Here is a 14,510-nt window from a genome sequence, read left to right on the forward strand (position 1 = left end):
TGAAACAAGTTCCTAAAACAAATTCATCTCTTTGTGATAGACATGTGAACAAAGATTTTGCAAATGTATTACTCTGAAATATCAGATAAACATGAACACGAGTAAGCAAGGTAAGATACTAATAGACATTTAGAACAGATTTATTAAGCCAGTCAAATACAAAAGGTCTCACATGTGCTTTTGCCTACAGCAAAATAGGGGCTACAAACCAAGAAAATACAACTGCCAGTAATTACAGCATACCTTTCAAAGTGCAATTCTGCTAATGATTCATTTCAGATCTCAGGATTTTGTCCCCTGTAATAGCTTGTTTAAAAAAAAAAAATTCAAATCCATCCGAACACTTTTGAAGCCCTTCATCTAACTGCCAGATTTATTTCTAAGGAAATCTTAATGGGTAGTCAATTAAAACATTGCCATGATTTGAGATCAGGTCTGCCTTCTCAAATGGTAAAAGCATTACTTTGTGGTGTGGATCCTGCATCTGTTATCAGGGATTCTGCTTTTGCGCTAACGCAGTTCACAGGTCAGTCGGCAAAGTGTGGATTGCTGGTTGTGGAAGTGGACAGAGTGCAAAGCCAGACATCCCTGCAGACGTTTCTCTGTAGAGCGGCTATACGCTTAAGCAGAATTGTTTTAGTTTTACAACACACTCAATGTGAAATAAGGGGTATTTCAGGATGATGAGTAAGATAGTAACCAATTCCTGCTAAGGTGGTGTTATCTCTTAGACGGTATATGTTGGGGCTAAGGTGTTAGTACATTAGTACAGGATACAGGAAAATGAGTATGAATATCAGAATGAGTGATCAAATCCATTCTGGTCAAGTGGAAGTGCTGTGTTTAATGAGATTAGGTCCATCATCATGGGAAAAAAAAGCTGATGTGCTGTGCACTGTATATGATACAAACATACAATGTCAATAGCTACAATATATTGGGATTACACTAACAACATAGAAAGAACAGCATTTCTAAAGACAATGATTTACACTTAATCAATGCAACTATCAAAACAGCAGGTTATAAATAAATTATCAATAATCACAATCATGTTTTTGGTAAGATTCCATCAAAATTCATTTCCGAAAATTTTTGTATATCAACAGCCACGTTTGAACAGTTAAACATATGGGAAAGTTCTGTAACAGCAATGATACTGAAGTAGTCTTCATAAATCAATATTCACATTGCAAAGTCTATAATTCAATGTGCCTATATAATCATTCACTGTTGGAATGAGTATATGTAGTGGTAGTCTTATTGGGGAATGGCTTCCTGTAACCCTACATGTGACAACAGTCAAGTTGTTACATATTTGCAGAGAGACAATCACACTGGTAAGTTTTCAGGTAATTATTTCAATGTATTTAACAAATGACTTCAGTTCCTGATAAAAAACAAAACAAAAAAAAACATTAAATATTATTTTAATGTATAGTGTGTATGTATGTGTGCGTGCATATATATATATATATATATATATATATATATATATATGCACGCACACATACACCCACATGCACACACACACACTCAGAATAGCGAAGTGTTTCACAAATAGCCTTATAAAACGCAAGTATAAACAACATTACAATAGAATATCTACAGTTCAGTAGGAAAATTATAGATCAAATCACACCTTATCAACTCAAAAACAAACTGATTTCATGCTACTACCCAGATTCCATTGAGTGGGTATGGTGATGCTTTAGTGCTTTCCAGGGTCTATGTTGTGTCGCTCCCTTTTACCAAATCCTGCTGCTGCTGTGGCTGCTGCTGCTGCCGCTGCTGACTGATCTACGGTTACACAATGGAAAAAGAAGGCATTTTCACCACAGTCAAACTTTCCTGCTTCACATTATTTTAAATTAATACAGCACAGTTAGATTAGTATTGTGTACATAAATTATATATATAAAAAAAAACTGGCTGCCTGACCGCTGTCTTGCGTAAAAGGATACTGCTAAGTTTCCATTATTTGTTTTATTGTTAGTAAATTCCTTGAAAAGACCAAACCCAACTATGTTCAACCTAAAAAGAAGTGTGTGTAATCACAGTATTATGTGTATCAATTTATGGCTGGAAATTGTCTAAAAAAAGTCAGTTATTTCCATTTGAGCAATATTTGCTAAAGACTACAGTGCCTAGCTGTTTAAGGTAGTAAGTCTTTATTTAAAACATCACAGCCAGGGTAGGAAATCAGAAAGTACTGAGTACTACTATAAACAGAATGCTGGTTTTTCCAGTGCACTTTGCTGACAAGAGGAAAACTACACACTAATAACAGTCTTATTTTTTGAACAACACAATTTATAACATAACTTATGATAGAACTATAGAAATAAAGTTGGCTGTACCATACCTGCATTTTCTGGTGGTGGTCTTGAACTCTCTCCTACTGCTCTGGTCCCTCTGGGCTGTGGGAATGATGACTGCCAAGGAAAACCCTAACCAAAGATGAAGTACAAACTTTTTCACACCACTAAACATCCTTTTATAATCACAACTAGTCCTTAACTTGGCCATAACCTAACAAATATATTGAATGTAAGCGTGTCTCTGTTGAGCTGCAGTTAGACCTAAGTGCTTCTCCCAAGAGATATGGGGAGTGGAGGTAAGGAAAAAAAAGAGCCTTGTTTTCTCAGTGAACCAGAGTCACTCCAGAGACAGAGGGGCCTTAGTGGACCCTTACCAGGTTAACAGGCTGGAAGTCTCGTACAGGGGGTGGTGCTGCGGCGGCTGCTGCACCTGCTGCATTGGGCATCCGGGGAGGGAGGTGTATGGGCCAGCCCTCAAGGCCCTGCGGTCCCACCTGCACAAAGGGACCACAGTAGGGAGGACTCAGCGGGCCGTTCACTGAGCCTGACGTGGGGTCTGAGGTACGTCTTTCCTGCTGCTGCCCCTACGATGGATCACAAGTACACACGTGATCCCCAATCAGTGCACGGCTGCTACTCTCAGCGAACGCAGGGGCCCTGTCTTAGCATGGGCTACCGCTGACCTTCAACACTTCAACCCTACTGCCACTCCCTCTCATGAGGAGTGTAAATGTTCCATCTACTGTTTCCAATTGTCCTGATAAACAACCTAGCTGGAGTGAGGCTCTTGTGCTGGAGTATTGATTTTTCCAGTGTGAACATGTTACAGTCAACATTTAAAATGACTGCAAACGGTCACAGGGGGCACTAGTCTGCAAGGTTTACCACAACTTGTCTCCTGCAACTTTCCGTGAATGATTTGACCCTATTTAAATATGAAATGACCGCACTTATCACCAATTTAACCTATAGCACACCTTGATTAACCATTTGAATTTGTAATGCTACCAGCCTTAGACCTGAAGTGCTGCCAGTACCTGTTTATGATGCTGCATCTGCTGTCTCTCCAGCTTACATCTCTCTGTACGTTCTCTCTGGCACTCGTTCTGTGCCTGATGAAGCTAAACCACAAACGTACAATTAAAAAACAAAAAAAATATACATTACAATTGTTAACAAATGCAAGAAACAACAGCTAAATCTTTCCTGACCTTACCAGATATAGGACAACACACCACAGTTTACCTGATTAGTCAAATTAGTAATCTGGCCCTGGAGTCTCTCAACTTGCCGCCTCAAATCTTCTTTTTCTTCATTCATACGCTCCCTGTCACTCCTCTCTTTTCTGAAGTCCTCTTCAAAGATCTTCACCTAAAGTACAAAACACCATTTAAATGTAGCTGAGGAAATTCATGTATAAATGCAACAGAATACTTTTTGTCTCTATACGTTCTGTTCAATGTCAGACCTGTTCTTTCAGAACAGCAATTTGAGTGAGCAGCTCTTGCTTCTTCAGGTTATTGGCTGCATCTGCAAAGTTACCCTGGCCAGGTGGTTGCTGGGAGGATGAAGGGGAGTGTAGGTTTAAGGCTTCCTCTAAAGCCTAAAGAAAGACAAAAGTATTACACTAAAAGAAATGTCTTTGTCTTTCATTGATCTCTTATTGAACCCATTCCCTTCTTACTCTGTTGAGGCGTTGGATCTCCTTCTCCTGGTACTCCCTTTGTTTGCTGAGTGGCAGAAGCTGATCCTGCAGGTAGCGAATCTTCTGCTTAAGCTCAGTGGTCTCAGAGTTGAGGCATTCCTTCTCCCCCTGGAATATACACACCCAAAGCAATGAAAACAACATTCTTGAGGCATGAGGCTTTTCTGAGTTTCTATGTCAATTCACACCAATTTTAGCTCTCCTTTAGGGTCCCTCTATTCTCACCTGAACATTTTCAATCTTGGACTTTGCCAACAGCAGTTTCTTGTCGTAGTCCCGCTGCCTCTGCTCTCGCTCTGCCTCCAGCTCAAGTACAGTTTTCTGGGACTCAGCCAAACGTTGTCTGAGGTCAGTAATCTGAGGGACAATAAAAACATTTAACTCAGGGCACATTCACTAAGTCCACTAGCTTCAAAGCTACAGTAAAAAAAAAATGTGACTCGGTAGTTAAACTTTCTCTGGTAAACCATAAGGATTTGCTGGTGCATGTGTTAAGATACAGGATTATAAAAAAGCATGTTATCATATTATAGATAAAGTCACAGCAATAAGGATATAAAAAAAAAAAAAGCACTTCTGTTTTTGTGTAAAATATGAACAAACCTAGTGACGCAAATGGATATATCTAGGGTTTTGTGGTTTTAACCCAGGGCTACATGGTGTCCCCGTCTCTACAAAGTGTGAAGGTTTGTTCATGACTGTGGGTGTGTACAAACGTAGGTGTGTGAGTATGAGTGTGAGAGTGTGTATACATCTGTGTGTCTGTGCTCCCCTCTGATTTTGCACCACAGCAGGAAGTCAGCGGGTACCAGAGAGGTGAGGGGAATTCTTACTGAAGTGTGACAGGCCTTGCGGTAAGCATGCTCAGATAGCGAAGTACTGCAAGATTGCACCTTTTCCACTGGACAAAGTGAAGGTGAGAAAAGAAAAGAAAGAATAAAAAAAAAAAAAAAAAATAAAAAAATACAGCTGCTTCACTTCCAAATGATACAAAAAAAAACTAAAGAAACTTGAAACTAAATCCAACTCACAGTTGAAATGAAATTCCTTTTCAAATAACAGTAGCAACATGCAACTCTGTTAGTATTTAAAGCAATGTCTGGCCATTAAGTTAACATCTGCAGAGAATGAAATGAATACATAGAAAGAGACAACTGAAAAATGTTTATTTTAAACCTAAAAGCTGTGCTATTCTAACCACATTAACTATTTTGAGCAAGAACAAATGTATAAAAAGTACAAGTTCGAAATAAAATTATGGAGTATTAAATTCAGGTGATAGGATTTCTTAAATGGATCAACCGAGAAAACATTTAGAAAAGTAAGCCCTGAAAAAATAAAAATGTTTTTCAAGGGAATTCTGAGAAAACAATGTACTAATTCTCCTTCAACAGCCTTACATCAGTTGAAGACACAGCAATGTCTTCCCACACCCTTTATAAAAGCTGTAGTCATTACTGTACCTTTTGTTCAAACTGTGACTTCATGGAGTTCCACTGAATGTCCCACTGTTTGTTCACCTCCAGTACCTGTAAGCAGCACCAGAAAGTGAAACACATGACACTCAACATATAGGAAACAAAATACACAGAGATTTTCCCCTATGGCAAAAAGAGGATGAACGGTAAGTGCAACCAGGAAACAATAAATAAAAATAAAATAAAAAACAACAACAAAAAACTCACATCCTTTCTTTGCTTCTCCAAAAGTTTGATCTTCTTTTCATACACCTCGACATCACAAGGTTTTGTTGGGGTTTTCTCTGCCACTTTGCCACTCTGGGGAAAAATTTTACATTCCTGAATCCATAATTTGTCTCCATTACATGCTGTAAGAGCTTAAAAGTAGTATTGTCACAAAGTCACAAATTCCTTCCAAAACTTTAAATATATTTCTATAGAGGGAAAACACATTTGAAAATAAAATTGCATTTGACTTGTAAATATTTATTCATATGAATTTATAAATTGTTTGCTTAAAGGAATAAAAAAAAATAATATGTTTTTTACTGGAAATTACCCTCTGTGGTGTTGTGGCCTCCATCCTAGGTCGCACAGCAGCAGATTCTTCCTTTACTGGCTCGTCTTTGGCTTCTGGAGTTTCAGTGTCAGATGGCGCTGCAGACGATGCTGTTCCTGCTGCTGCCGCGCCTCCTGTGACCAGCTCCTTAAGTTTCTGATTCTCCTGTCTGAATTATCCACAAAATGAAAATGATAGTGTTTTTGAGCAATGTCCCTGCGAATGTCTACTACAGATTTAGTACAGCTTCAAAATGTCCTTTGGGAAGAACCTATAAAGCCCACTGGGTACAATGACGCCAACAGAAAGCACTGGAATTATCCCCCTCCATGAAAAGTGAAAGCATGGTTATCAACATCCATGACAAAGTGAAGATTTGTAGGGCTTTGCCATTATAAGAGTAATGGGAGACTCACTAACTGGTGCTACATTCAAAGGTCATGAGAAACAAAATTGTCCCACAGGATGAGAATACTATGTAAGCATTCACATTGTTTAATTATTTCATGTCTCAAAACTCATTCTCTTTGACCTTACTAACAATAAACCTTCTATGCTAGCAGGAGCAACAGAAACCGTATTCAAATTATGAAGAGAAGGACCACCTAAAAATTACCTCAGCTGTTCCAAGTCTCGATTCCTGATATGATGATCTTCTTCCATTTTCTTTCTAAGTTCATTGTTCTCCTGTCTGAGCTGCTCACAAAGTGTCTAAGAACAAAAAAAAAAAAACCCCATACAATTATCACAATCTGCAGCGTAAATGTATTATAATAAACATTCTTTACATGCTGTAGCCAGAAGAAACTGCATATAGACTCGTTTTACAATACAATTCTGCTGTTTCTGCTAAAAATTATTAAAATTCAAAGAGATTTAGTCCCAAAGGTAAATTGCTTTGCCTTGTTAAAGCTGTTCTCTACCCCCCCCCCCCCCCCAAAAAAAAAAAAAAAAAACACAAGGCACTACAGTACATATACAAAATTGCAATTTCCATTGAGGACTAAGAAAAATACAGCAGAATAAAACGAAATAAACAATAAACAGCAGGGGCCAGTAGGGAGATGACATAATTAATGAATATGTTAATGGTAAAAGCCAAATGAGAGGACGTGATGATGATGATGCAAGTTAACGCTAGTAAGTAAGTTACTTTGTAAGGCCCCATTGACTGCAAATAATTACCTTTAAAGTCTTAATTAATTCTATATTTTAAATGTATATACACACACACTTTCTACCACTACATAGTGCCAATAAAAAAACAAAAGACAAACAACTCTTGAGCATCTTGGAGAAATTCTTAACATCTACGAAACTTGCAGTTGCTTTGACATTTTCACTTTGTCATTGTGTCAGTGTGTAGAATACCTGTAGGAGGGATGTCCTCTGTTCATTCTTTTGGACCTTAGAGGAAAGATGGTGAAACTCCACAGCCATGCGACCGAGGTGAGCCAACAGCTGATTGGGGTTGGACTCCTCTGCGAAAATGCTGAAGGAGCTCTCTAACCTCTTCAGCTGACTTGCTAGCTCAATGTTCTCCTGAGGCAGCAGCGGTGCTACTCCTGCCCCTGACCCAGCCTGGGGATATCCACATAGATAAACACTCAGTGCATTCTCTCTGGCTGAATCAGATGACAAGCTAGCAATTACATATGTATTTCAAGAACATTACAAGACTGAGAAGTCAGCAAGTTGTAAGAGTCATCAATCTAATACAGAAGCAGCTGAATCATTACACCTGTTGGTCTAGTTGGAAGTCTTCAGACAAATGTTAATGGTTACCTCAAACAGAAAGTGTAGTAATAAAGCTATTAAAATGTATGAGAACTGTGTCAAGTTAGTCTACAAAAAAATGTGACTTTTCAGTTGTCATGTGTGCTTGAAGTATTCTGGCACTGTGTCCATCCTCTAGGATGTTGTGCATGAATGAATCAGTGGCGTAATACTAGTTAGTAATAATCCTGGACTTTCCACTGACTGACTCAGGCTGGAGCTACCACTATTGAGTTGGTTGGTGAGTCACCACACCAAGGATGTGTTCCTAATATTGAGGAAATAGCTATAAAGAGGAAAGGCTATATTTCCCATTATATTTGCTTTTAAGAATTAGCCTGATACGTACAGTCAAAGCATCTGAAGTCTTCCCATCCATATTTACCACCTCAAACTCTGATAAGGCCTCCTGTAAAGACAAAAAAGTAAATAGCGCCATACTACATTTGGTGTCCAGACAGTCATTGTTTTAATAAACTTGTAAGAACCATATAAAGATTAAGTTATAAGCTGCCAAATGTTATATTTCAGGACCTTCCAAGGTCTGTATCTACCAGGTCTATAATGATCACAAAATTGTTGCTTCTATAAAAGCTTTCACACAAAAGGACAAAATACTTACATTGGGCTTCTCAGGCTGCAGAGTCTTCCCTAAACAGTTTATTTGCTCCTCATTCTGCTCTGCAGTTGGGTGTAAACATGGTTTATCTAAAATAATGCCCACCAATTACAAAAGTTAATGCACTACTTAGTGATAAACAAACACTAAACTATGTCCACAAAGTTTAATTCATCAATCTGTAAAACATACTTTGTGTTTCGGTCTGTATTGGCCCTCCTGCACACAGGCTGGCAGCAAAGCTGGAGGACTTGAGGGCTTCGTTATCTCTCACAAGTTCCTCAACTCGCTGGCGAAGCCTTGATGCCTCAGACTGAGATTCTTCCAGCAAATCACCTGCAAATTTGATAGAGATCTTGTCTTTATCCAGCAGCACTTCACTGTCACTTTATCTAACTTTTTTCTTTCAAGAGTCACCACTAAGGCTAGAACTATAAGCAATCATCAAATAAGATTTGAAAGAAGTTCACCGATAAATTATGTGAAAGTAGCAGTCCTTTGGTGAGTCACAAAAGAAGCAATCAGGCCATTTACATCACTTGCATGCAAGCTTTGAAGATCATCACATCAGGTTTTATGACATTCCACTCGATTGGTGCAAAACAGTTTCCCTCATGCATTTGTATATTTGACTGGAAATTCAGACTTGTCATCTGTTATGAAAGACCTGTCTTTGTAGTATGTTAATTTAGCATTAAAATATAAATGCTCTTACAAAAGTTCATAAGTGCTGCTACATAATACAATCTGAACACATTTTTTCTAATAGATTTTACAAATTGAAGAAATGACTGCCCTTGTATATAAATTTACATACACATCATGCTGGGGGGGTAAAAAAAGTCTAAAGTTATGATACAGAAGATAGAGCATCTGGCATTAGACTTTTATGTTGAGGTAACCATTTTATTCTTATGAACATACCTAAGCTCTTAAGTCCCTTCATACGCTCCCTCAGTATACTGTTCTCCTCCAGGAGTTGCCGATAGCTGCTTCCTCCTCCAGCCTCTTCTCGGGCCTTAACCTCACTCCCACCTGGATCATAGATGCGGTACGGGCTTTTCCCATCCATTGCAATCGTTTACTTCTTACACATGATTCTCTCTGTTGTGGAAACAAAACAGTGGATGTAATTATATTTTAATAAAGGGCAAGCAATGTACTGGAAATAAGCTGTCAGAGGAGTAAAAAAAAAAACACGTGAAAAAAGTGAACAAGAAGTTGACCTTAACAGCAAACAAAATTGCTGATGGTAAATCATGACCGAAGATGTGTGTCTGCAACTCCCTGCAATAAAAGTAGCACTTCCAAAAGGTATGCAGCTTCAACATATAGGTTAACCAACATACAGAGCAAAAAAAAAAAAAACCAACTACTGTTGATACTTGACTGTTCATGCAGGGAAAGGTGACAGAACAGCAGCATTAACCATAAAGTATGAAGAAAATCATTTACAATGTTTTACCTTTTAGGTCTCATAATCCTAAGCCTTGAACTACAACTTCTGGTCTAACAATTTAGAACTACATCGAAATATAGGTAACAAATTATGTTTCTGTTACAGACTTAAAAATCTGTTATAATCTACACTGAAATCTCACTGCATATACTGTACACACTGTCGACCTCTCTCTGTTTATACTTTCTAGCAGAACTGCCGTTGAAGCCCGGTAAAGTAAAAAAAAATACACTGACAGCTTTAAGAGGACAAAGGCAGTTACATCAACACCACACTGCTAACATTATCCTGCCGAAGTGAAACATATGGCAAGGCTGTGCTAACGACTGTGATGGCTAAATATCAAAAATTAACGTTCACATTAGAAAGAAAAAAAAAACAAAATAAAATACGACATGTCATAGAAATCGTGCTAACAAACATCTACCCAACAGGCCTGAGTCAAATACAACATAATCTAGGTAATGATAGATACCTTGATTGGCCGAGGAAGGCTAATATTAGTTTTCGCTGTTGTCATGCAAATGGCTAACAACATCCTCGTTAGCTATCGGCCAGCTAACACTAGATTACAGGATAGGAAGACGTTAGCTCTTCTTATTTACCCACTACAAATAATTTTATCGATGCTATAAGCGAGTCTTCAAGCGGAGTAAAACGACAAGATGAAGAATAAAGAAGTATGTTCAACCTAGGTACCTTTCAGCTCGCAATGGCCTCTCGTCTCTCTGCCTAGACATCTATTGCGGAAGTGGTCTTCTGGCCTATGCTGTAACATGGGAAATTCCACCTCGCAACGTCTGATGTAAACAGCGATGATTGACAGCTCGTTGAACTAACCAAAGCGCAGCTCTCTGTTAGCGAAGTATTAACAGGATCTACGTCATATCCGAGCAAGACTCCGTTCCATTAGCATTAAAAACTCAATGCAATCTCCTATTGAGGATTTGCTTTATTGTTCATAGTCGGGGAAAAAAAGCTCCCCGACATTTTTTGCATACTCCAAAACAATTCACCAACCTCTACAACGCGAGCCATAGGAAAGCGATATATTTGTAATCTTAAATTAGTTGACAAACGATTTAAAATGAATCGTCTGAAAAACTACAGCTGCCATTACATAAAAACTACAAATGAGGAGAGTGGGTACTTACGTGATCTTGACATGGTTTCGTCCAAATCATTTAACGCTATTTTCTAAAGTAATCATTTAAACACTCTATTGTGTAAACTCATACAGACATAAAGAACTATGTTGTACAGTTCTTTCTGTACTGCTGTAATCAGAGACATGTCTGAACTTGCTGAGACCCCTCTACTTGACAGTGGGAGCGCCTCTTCTGTCGAGCCGTGACGTTTGGCCCATGCACTCCTAGGGCGCATGGGAAATGTTGTTCTTTAACTGCCGCTACAACACCAAATGTTGGCTTAACAACGAGGTTAGGTTGGCTTTATAAAGCCTATCGTACTTATATTAACACACCTAGTAAGTTATACAACATACTGTTAAAAAGACGGTGTTCCAAAGCAGAATTTCTTTGCTATAGGCTATAATACAAATGGAATTTAAATGAAGTTTCTCTACTTGTGTCTCCCAAACTCCTGGCACGTTGCCGGGGTGTCGTTCTTAACATTAGATGTTAGAGACACAGTGGAATCACTTCCAAACACGAATCAGTGGCTATTTATTATATCACTGTGTGGCTTACCAGAATGACCAAGTCTGTTCACATGACGGCCTTCTAAATATGTAAATGAAAATCCATATATAGCACAAATGCCTCATATGACACGATGTCACTGTAGAATGAGAAAAAGAGACAATCAAAATGTAACTTTTGGTTTTAACCGTAAGGATTTAAATTTTTTTCTACTTTCACCTCCTCCTCACAGTCTCAGGACAAACCCAGTGATTTTCTCTGAATGACTTTATTTGTCCATTGATAAATTTAGAGAAGGGGCTGTTGGGGGTTTCTCTGATTGCATCACAATTTTCCTCTGAACCAAGGGAGGGCAATGTAAGGTCTACCGTAGGTTACACTGAACTCTATTAACAGAAAGTCACCGTTATGAGAGTGATAAGAACTCAGTGTGTGATTACAGCTGCAACAATGCAATTATTTGCCTATTTTAATTATTGATTAAGTTTATACAATTTCCTTAATCGTTTTTTAAGTATGGTTTGCTTTTTAAATACCAGCAAATAGAAAACAATTCCCAACATATAATAATTGTACCATATTAAAACTGCTTGCTTTGTCTGACAAGCCATGAACATTGATTAAAATATCATTTGTCTTTTATAAAAATCAGCAACAGTAATATCATTTTTGTTGACCAACTAAGAGATCAATCAAGTAATTGATTCATCATCGAGGATCTTGGTTACTATGAAGTATAAACGTTATGTCTCCTGCTTGAAGTTTACATTAGAGTTAAACAATTTTCTGAAGTTGTTTTTGTGCTCTAACTGCACATAATGCTAAGCCTTCCGGATGTGGCTACATGACCAGCTAAATAACCCACTCTTAACTTAGTAAAAAGAATGAAGGGCAGATACCGCACTTTAAATATAACATAATTGATGCAAAACATTTGTCAGTTTAGCCCTGGTTTATAGTCCTTATTAATCCAGTCAGTTGGGGTCAGACATAGTGTAGATGAATACATCTGTTTAGTTCTACAATTACAACATATGACACTAAACATGTAGTTTGTGAAAGATCTGACATTACCTATTTTACCTGATTGTGAGATACTGAAACACATAACCCAAGCCACTCAAGCTTTGGTAAAGCAAAAGCCTCAATTTTAAAAATGTCACTTAATTGAAGAATGGTTGGTTAAGGGTCACTTTCCACTGTGCCACCTACAGTAATATCTATATTTGATTACATTTCAGAATTGCAGGGATTGACTGACCAAGCATGACTAATTTAGAGCAATAGTGACATCTTGTGGGAATGAAAAAACAGATAATAATGTATTCATATTTCTTTAGTGAGCTATGAAGACCATGCCTCCATTAAACTGAAGCACAAAGTACTTTTGATGTTCATCTTGTGACCATGAAATATTAGACCACATAATTGTACTTGGTAATCGCTAGTGCGCAATATGAATCACACATAAACATCCTGCTGCTTACCATCAAAACAATTTAAACAAACACCCTAATAATTTTAGATTTCAGACTATCAAGTCTTGCCAGGGCACATACTGTGTTAACAGAGCAAACACCCAGTTTGCAATTGTTTTTTTTTCACTATGAATGGCATCATTATTATCAACTAACCAGAGTTGCACCTCTATTTGTCTTTATACTGCATATGTAGCCACCATTATTTTCTGTAAATAAAACTTTGTTAAAACTTCTGTAAGAGAGAATCCAGTGTAGTAACACTTTACATTTTATGCAAACTGTCATCTTTCTGGAAAAAGGAAGAAAACAAGATAGAGAGGGTAGACAACACATAATGTGTGCACACTGGCTGTGTGCGCTTTAATACCAATAAGCCTCATTTGAAATGCTCATGAATAAAAAAATGCAACTTAAGCCACTTTAGATTCAAGTGAAGAGTCATATGCCTCAAATGAGTTAGCAGTTGGAGAAAGGAAAGCAAGCAATCAGCTCTTATAGCCTTACACAGAATTAGTTATTTCATCAGTCCTGCATTTGTCACTATGATAGACTATAATAGATAATAGGTAACAAACTGTACGCTTTGTCTTCTCCTCCCACCTACTCTATCCAAAAACATTTCAAATTATTTTCCTCAATACGCAAACACAGGAGAGTGGCCAGATGACATGGCAATCATCAGGTTGATGTCACAGGTACAGATCATGCTCCAGTCTCTATCTTCTAGCAGCAGAAATAAGCACCAGATGCTGTATGCTTTACTTTAACTCTAGCATGTTCTTCATATTATATCACATTTTGAAAATGTAAAAGTCAATCTTTAGTTAAGCTTCCATTTCCTTCTTTAAATATGCAAAATCATGTTCTTAACATGGATTTAGTAACATCAGGCATACGATCAATATAATATAATAGACAGCAGAAGAGAGAGCAGAAATTAGTCTTTTCACTGTTTCCTTTGCCTTCCATGTTATGTTCCAAACAGAGGACAACCCTCACTTCAGTGACAACACAAAATAACTAAAAACCCATCCTAAATGTATCAAAGACAATGCTACAAATAATGACATTAAATCTACTATCTTAAGTAACTAAATGTCAAATTTTAAAACAAATAAACAACTCACCCACACAATCAGCGTGTCGGAGAGGTACTTTTTAAGGAAATGGGTGAATGGGGGGAAGCAATTTCACTGTGAGACTTGGGGAATTCCCATAACCCAGTAAAATGGCCTGATACTGTATGCTCAGCCTGAACAGAACCTGGTGTGTATCCGACTATGTGTTGCTATTACTGAGTTAAAGAACGTGTGAAAAAAAACTGAATGACTTAAACACATTTTTGTATGTTACCTTGCAGCACGTACGTCAAGTTGCACACACATTAACACATGCAAACAACTATGAATACAAGAGGCCAAAAAAGTACAACCCCACAGAACAGGCCACAAAGATATGACACGACAGGA

The 14,510-nt window shown here is 37.9% G+C and overlaps 1 protein-coding gene across 7 annotated transcripts; it reads right to left on the reverse strand.

Annotated features, from left to right (window-relative positions):
- Positions 1–124: 124 nt before the first annotated feature.
- Positions 125–14,190, reverse strand: tnip1 (TNFAIP3 interacting protein 1). Of its 7 annotated transcripts, none has more exons than XM_067517873.1 (18): positions 14,169–14,190; positions 9,365–9,544; positions 8,633–8,776; positions 8,444–8,529; positions 8,171–8,230; positions 7,417–7,626; positions 6,662–6,756; positions 6,046–6,214; positions 5,712–5,804; positions 5,490–5,555; positions 4,252–4,383; positions 4,006–4,134; positions 3,790–3,924; positions 3,567–3,692; positions 3,359–3,442; positions 2,696–2,905; positions 2,366–2,450; positions 125–1,800 (listed from the first exon to the last, which is right to left on the reverse strand). In XM_067517873.1, the coding sequence occupies exons 2-18, from the start codon at positions 9,510–9,512 to the stop codon at positions 1,712–1,714; spliced, it is 2,061 nt and encodes a 686-aa protein (XP_067373974.1). In that variant the 5' UTR covers positions 9,513–9,544; positions 14,169–14,190; the 3' UTR covers positions 125–1,711. The 7 variants fall into 7 exon arrangements, with proteins under 7 accessions (XP_067373974.1, XP_067373971.1, XP_067373975.1 ...); XM_067517870.1 differs by lacking the exon at positions 14,169–14,190 and adding an exon at positions 11,054–11,189; XM_067517874.1 differs by lacking the exon at positions 14,169–14,190 and adding an exon at positions 10,599–10,753 and having other exon boundaries at positions 8,444–8,502.
- Between the last annotated feature and the right edge of the window lie 320 nt (positions 14,191–14,510).

This window comes from Channa argus, chromosome 10 (genome assembly GCF_033026475.1).
Source record: "Channa argus isolate prfri chromosome 10, Channa argus male v1.0, whole genome shotgun sequence".
NCBI lineage: Eukaryota > Metazoa > Chordata > Actinopteri > Anabantiformes > Channidae > Channa > Channa argus.

What these genes read in the sequence shown, in the direction of transcription:
- tnip1 (XM_067517873.1), bottom strand. Translation starts at nt 9,512, where the DNA reads ATGGATGGGAAAAGCCCGTACCGCATCTATGATCCAGGTGGGAGTGAG. An exon ending in AGATCCAACGCCTCAACAGA is followed by an intron (nt 3,925 to 4,005) that starts GTAAGAAGGGAA and finishes GTCTTTCTTTAG; the next exon opens with GCTTTAGAGGAAGCCTTAAA. An exon ending in ACTTCCAGCCTGTTAACCTG is followed by an intron (nt 2,451 to 2,695) that starts GTAAGGGTCCAC and finishes ATCTTTGGTTAG; the next exon opens with GGTTTTCCTTGGCAGTCATC.